The 6,970-nt window shown below is 44.8% G+C and overlaps 1 protein-coding gene across 1 annotated transcript; it reads left to right on the plus strand.

Annotated features, from left to right (window-relative positions):
* The first annotated feature begins 25 nt into the window (after nt 1-25).
* LOC119344654 (chaperone protein ClpB1-like) lies at nt 26-1,991 on the plus strand. The gene is made up of 7 exons (XM_037615032.1): nt 26-338; nt 431-511; nt 542-579; nt 679-1,016; nt 1,101-1,368; nt 1,447-1,644; nt 1,753-1,991. The coding sequence occupies exons 1-7, from the start codon at nt 26-28 to the stop codon at nt 1,906-1,908; spliced, it is 1,392 nt and encodes a 463-aa protein (XP_037470929.1). The 3' UTR covers nt 1,909-1,991.
* Nucleotides 1,992-6,970: the final 4,979 nt, after the last annotated feature.

Below are 6,970 nucleotides of genomic sequence, written 5' to 3' on the forward strand. Positions count from 1 at the left end.
CAAGCTCATCCTCTTCATCGACGAGATGCACATGATTGTCGGTGCCGGCGATCAGCGTGGCGGCACCGGCGACGCTGCCAACATCCTCAAGCCCGCGTTGGCCCGTGGCCGCATCCGTTGCATAGGCGCCACCACAACCGAAGAGTACCGCAAATACATCCAGAGGGATGCCGCGCTCGAGCGGCGCTTCCAAAGGGTTGACGTCGACGAGCCGACCGTCCAGGCAACCGTTGCCATCCTGCAGGGGCTGAAGCAGCGGTACCAAGACCACCATGGACTAATAATCAGCGACGACGCTTTGGTTGCTGCTGCGCAGCTCGCCGGCCGTTATATTACAGGTACGTTCATGATAAGATTTGTGCATTTTTTAGGTTTACTTTTGTAGGTTTGTGCAGCATCTTGAATAAATTGTCGATTTTGTTGTTTTCAGGTCGCCAATTTCCTGATAAAGCAATTGATCTGATGGACGAGGCATGCACTTCTGTGAAGTTGCATCAACCAAAACAAATTAGTGATAAGAAAACTAGCACTATAAATGCAGTGGAGGAGCTAACCGTTGGTCCATGTCATATTGCACAGGTAAATTCACATTTCCTTGCTAATAATCGAATCTGTATGAGTAGTAGTCTCCATTTGTTTCCATGTGATGCTCATGCCATGTTCTTTCGTTATATGAAGGTTGTGAGCCGATGGACTAAAATTCCGATCACTACACTTGGCCGAGAGGAAGAAAAGTTCAGCCACCTAGTAGACAGATTGCATGAGAGAGTCGTTGGACAGCATGAAGCTATTAATTTGATTGCGCAAGAAGTGCTACGTTCGAGGGTCGGCTTTGATCAATCTGGCCAACCAATCGGTTCTTTTCTATTTTTGGGGCCGACTGGTGTTGGGAAGACAGAGCTTGCGAAAGCACTTGCCGAGAAGCTGTTTGACAATGAGAAGATGTTCGTCCGCTTTGACATGTCTGAATATGCTGACAGTGGATCTGTGGCGCGCCTCATTGGAGGACCTCGAAGGTTTAAACTTGCACGCTCTTTGCACACGTATTTCTTTCCTGAACTTCCTTCTCATATCTCACTTTTTCGTTTGACTTTCTGAAGCTATGAAGAAGATGGACAGCTTACTGATAAAGTAAGGAGCCAACCATATAGCATTGTTCTTTTTGACGAGGCGGATAAGGCGCATCCCTCGATATTCAAGGTTCTCATTCAACTCCTCGATGATGGCATGTTGATTGATGGAAAAGGACGGAGCGTATATTTCAAGAATACTATCATCATCATGAGCTCAAATCTAGGAGCAGAGAATCTGTTAGCTGGAATGGCCGCAGAAAACATGGAAACTGCACGGGATCTTCTTATGGAAAAGGTATGTGTATCCCAAACTGTCTCTTTGTAAAGTCCACTTGGGAACTCTGCTGATCGACATATTTACCTGATCTTGCAGGTTGAGAAACGGTTCAAGCCTGAATTCATCAACAAACTGAGTGAGACTGTGATATTTGAGCCGCTTTCACATGAGGAACTGAGGGAGATTGTGAAAATCCAGATGAAGAGTGTTGTTGCCATGGCAGCTAACAAGGGCATCTCTCTGTTTGCATCAGATGCTGCCTTGGACGTCATTTGGTCAGAGTCGCACGACACGGTAAGTACATGTTATTTTCATCACCAAACCAAATCACACTACTTATCTGCGTAGTCTTTTGTATGTATGTCCCGCTTACGATGCATATACATGGACTGTATATTGCAGGTGTATGGCGCAAGGCCTATTAAGAGGTGGATGAAGAAGAATGTGACGAGAGTTCTCGTGGACATGCTTGTCAATGGAGAAGCATGCCAAGGATCGACCGTCTTCATAGATGCCGCCGATGATAGGAAGGGGCTGAAATACCACGTACTGAAGTAGCAGGAGGTGGCAGATCTACCAGTCGAGGCCAGCTATGATTTTTTGCCGTGTGCATAGGCATATATAGCGAATATGTATGTTGTTAGTGATTAGTCACCAAGCACTTGTTGTTCGTACTGTATATTCATTATCTGTAGCAAAATGGCCTGTAAAACTTCAGGTTTGTGAGAAAATGTTTGTTGCTTGCTGAGATTTATACTTCCTTGATCGAACCTCTATGACTGACTGCTACTGAGTTTACTAATAAACCTTGGGCCGCTGCTCCCAGTCTTCAGTCTTGAGACTTAATCCAAAACCCCGCTGCCAAACAGAGACCACGCATGCAGGCAAGTATCCGATGATTCAGATAGACTCCACGGTGTCCATTTTGACCAGCTCAGTGTGCCGTGTAAAGTGGTCGAATTTCATCTGCACGCCATTGTAAAGTACTCCCACTGTCCCGAAATATAAGAGCGTTTTTGCATCCATGTACAAAACTTGTCACGCTACAAAATGTTGTTCGTTTCCAAAAATGCCCTCCCGCACCGCTCGCAAATTGTCTTCTCTCGCATTCCATTCTCGTCATCGCCTTTCCTTCACTCCATCTCTCCATCCCTTTCCTTCCCCCAAATCCATCCCTCCATCTATCCATCGATCGATCTACACCGATGAGAAGGCAAAACGGTGGCTCTGGCCGGAGTAAACATTTCGGAGTAGACTGCAGTTTGGTTTTGGATAAAGGGCACTACTTGGTTGTGATCGTAGGCCCACTAGTGCTAAATTTAGTCACGTGGTTTGTGATGGTAGGAGTATTTAGTGTTATTGTGATTTTAGTGTAGAATGAACTTTCTGAACTTATTGTTCACTATGTTTTCTGAACTTTCTGCAACGGCGGCTGTTCTGAATTTTTTCTGAAGGGGCGAGGTGCATGATCTGGTTCCCCAGCAAGAAAGTGATGCTTCATGTTATGTACTCCAGAATGTTCAGTATGAGGATGTTATCCAGGATGTTGTTGATGATGTTATATGTTCAGTTAATTAAAGTGAATTCAGAGGATGTTGTTCATTTAATCATAGAGGATGTTGTACTCTGTAGTGTAAATGTTCAGAGTAGTAAATTCAGGGTTTCTCTTTTTTTTTTTCTGCTCCAGTGTAGAGATGATTCATGTGATTGGAGTACAATGTAGAGATGCAGCGTTTCTGCTTTTTAGGTCAGCATGTTCAGTTAGAGGATGTTGTTGATGATACATTTGGGATGCTCTAGGGCTGCTCTAGTGATGCTCTTTAGTGTGGTGAATGCCTGCTAATCCAAATGAACATTTAGTGGAGTACTGCTATGTCAACATGCTTGTGAGTATAGGAGTAGAAGCATATTGGTGTGCCTGCTAATCATATTGGTGTGCATATTGGAATATTACTCCTACATATGTGAGTACTTGTCTGTCTAGTGTAGTGTAGGTTGTGAGTGTTGAATTATAGATGTGCTTTGGCCCATATAAGACAATAATTCCTGGTTAATCTCTAAGGCCCGTGTAGGTGTAGGGTAAGTGGTGGAAAGTTTAGTACCATCTTGCTAGTTGAGGAGAGTTGAGACCCCTTTATAAGGGCTGCTCTACCACATGTCATTGAGAGTTTGAGAAGAGGAGTGGTACACGCGCTCCTCCTCCTTCGCCGCCAGCCACAACGTGCACGCGCGTCACGGGTTATGGGAATGAGCTGAGCCAAGATCACACATATGTGCTTATTTTTGCCATTCAAAAATGATTAATTAATCTCGGGTTAATTAATGAGTTGCTAACAGAAGTGCCACTATCCAAGACGTTGGACCATGGACTGTTCGCAGACTCGGTCATGGGTCTAAGCCCAGGTCCATCTACCCGACAGCCTATATAAGGAAGCGTTGGCTGGTGCAGCCAAGACACTCACTCCCTCCTTGCGCAACCCTAGCCGTCATCCATTATTCCTCTCACTTTGCTACCTCCGGCGATCCCATCCTGACAACCATATGCACGGTTGGTCGAGGGAGCATGTGCCACCGGAACCCGTCCTTCGAGATCCTTCTCGAGAGAAGGATGATACGGTTTTTGGGAGCATCTTAGCGCGACAACTCCTGGTCCGTCATCGTCTCCATCCTCCTTAAGATTATAAAAAAAAAGAGGTGCGTGGATTTTTATATAGTTGGGCCTTGGATATAAGACCAGAGGACGACCTTCGTGGGCCTGGCCTAGATACGTTGATAATGCACATCCAGAATAGGCTTTCTGGCTCGTTTGACTGCACTAACCCACTAGGCGGGGTGGCGGCGGCCGAGGCACATGCGACAATTGGATTTAGTCCGTCGTCCCTTAACTTTTGATAAAGTCTAGATTTAGTATCTCAACTTTAAAACAGGACAACTTGCAACCCCAATTCTTAAAACCGGACAAATTTAGTCCATCGTCTCAGTTGACCCGGTATCGATGTTGACTAAGCATGGTTTTGACCAGTCTTCGTCCACATGGCAGTATTCCTCTCCCCTACCTTCTTCCTCCTCGCATTGGCTTATTGAGGCATCTCATCGAACACCTTACATGCGCTGCTTGTGTCGTCCACTGCCAAACCCTCGCAAGCCCCTCTAGCCAGTCACGATGCCTCTGCTCTAACTCGCTGATCACCGCGAGCTTGCTGCAGCTCGTCGGACATCGCAGCCCCGCTCTACCTCGCCGGACACCATGGCCCATGGCCACTCCCGCTTTCATGACGAGGATGAAGGCAAGCAGGCAGCGCCACCATGGTGGCCACGGAGATGAAGGCAAGCCAACGAGGATAAGCTCATAAGCTCATGCTGACTTGCACTGTCCCAAGCTGAGGCTTCCTTTTGTTTTAAACGAAGCAGCACGCCGGCGCACAGGCGGCAGCCAACAGCCGTCCATGCTGTGGCGCAAGCACACAAGCCACGGCCACGGGAGCATCAGCGGTCTTCAGCCACCATGGTCCCGCCGTAGATGGCACATGCAGTGCATGCTAGATGTTTGATGAAATGTCTCAGTAATCAAATGTGAGATAGAGAAAGGTAGGAGAGAGATATACCGCCACGTGGACGAAGACCGGTCAAAACCGCGCTAAAGCAGCGATACCGTGTCAACCGAGACAAGGGACTAAATTTGTCCGGTTTCAAGAGTTGGGGGTGCAAGTTGCCGGTTTTAAAGTTGAGGGACTAAATCTAGACTACGCCAAGAGTTGAGGGATGAAAAATATACGTTTCTCTTTAATTAATGACTGAGAATATATAGCAAAACTCAAGAGAAAAGTTGTGCCGTAATGCACCTGATGAATATATTGCACTTGGAGAACTAAGAATATATAGCACCTGAAGAAATGCAAGTATTATGTTATGTTATGTAATGCACCTGATGAATTTATGTTGTGTTTAACTTCTTGAACTAGAACATAAGGCATATTGGGCCATTAAAGAGCTCAATTATGATTTCAAGCTTATCGGTGGGAAGAGATTATTTGACATTAGCTCACTTGATGAATGGAGAACCCAGCCCTATGAGAATGCCAAACTATTTAAAGAAAAAAGTTAAAAGATGGCATGACAAAAAGATATAAAAGCGTGAGTTTAATATAGGTGCTTATGTATTGCTATACAACTCTCGTTTGAGATTTCTTTCAGGAAAACTCCTCTCTAAATGGGAAGGTCCTTACGTCATCGAGGAGGTCTATCGTTCCGGTGCCGTAAAAATCAACAACTTCGAAGGCACAAATCCGAGGGTGGTGAACGGTCAAAGAATCAAACATTATATCTCAGGTAATCCCATAAATGTTGAAACTAATGTTATTGAAACCGTAACCCCGGAGGAATACATAAGAGACACTTTCCAGAACGTTTCAGACTTCGAAAAGGAGTAGGTATGTGGTATGGTAAGTAAACCAACTCCAAAACAGTTCTAATGGCAATTTTTCTCCGTTTTGAAATATTTAAGAAAACAGGAAAATAAGAAGTAGTCCAGAAAGGACACGAGGCTTCCACGAGGGTGGAGGGCGCGCCCCCCTGCCTCGTGGGCACCTCGTGTGCCCTCCGGACTCCGTTTTCTTGCACGATACTTCTTTTGGTCGGTAAAAATTTACTATATAATCTCCCGAAGGTTTTGACCACCGTATCACGCAAATATCTCATGTTTTTGTTTCGAGCTGTTTTCTGCCAGGGTTGTCAAGGCCAGGCATCATGTCGTCTCCCTCCTCCTCCAACAATGAGGACAACGATGCTTGTCTAATGAAGATAGAGCTGAAGAGAGAAGAACCCGTAGAGATCAACAAGGATGATGGGATCAAGAAGGCCATGGGGGCTCAAGTCCCGGCAGTAGCAGAAGAAGACATCCTTCAACCTCACTACAATCTCTTTACCCCAACGGGGATTGAAGCTTTCAAGATGATTGAGTTAGCTCGCATTCAAAACAAGTATCGCACAAGTGAAAATATTTTGTTGAAGGAGCATATCATTACACTCACGGGCATTATCCGCAAATTGGAGGATCTCCTACGCTCGATGTGCGACTATCCATCATCGCCAACACCTTCTTCACCAACAAACAAGAACTAAGCATCGGGTATGGGCACTCCCCTTGGCAACTGCCAAACTTGGGGGAGTGCCCCGGTATCGTATCACCATCACACCTTTTATCTTTATGTTTTCCTTAGTTCGATCCTTTTGGTAATATCTTGATCTAGTTGTGAGTTTTTTTATGATCCTTCTATGTAATCGAGTCCGTGAACTATATATAATAAAGATTAGTGTTGAGTCAAGGGCTTGATTATCTTGCTATGATCTTGAGGGAATAAAATAAAAGAGAAATAATAAAAAGAAATAAAGAGATCATTTGTATCTTATGGAGAGTAATGGCTTCACATATAAAGCGTATGATGAATAAAAATTGTTGAAAGTTGACAAACATAGTTTTGGTCATCGTTGCAATTAATAGAAAGTAATAAAAAAAGAGAGGTTTTCACATATAAATATACTATCTTGGACATCTTTTATGATTGTGAGCACTCGTTAAAATATGACATGCTAAAGAGTTGACGTTGGACAAGGAAGACAA

This window comes from Triticum dicoccoides, unplaced genomic scaffold (assembly GCF_002162155.2).
Source record: "Triticum dicoccoides isolate Atlit2015 ecotype Zavitan unplaced genomic scaffold, WEW_v2.0 scaffold178385, whole genome shotgun sequence".
Classification (NCBI taxonomy): Eukaryota; Viridiplantae; Streptophyta; class Magnoliopsida; order Poales; family Poaceae; genus Triticum; species Triticum dicoccoides.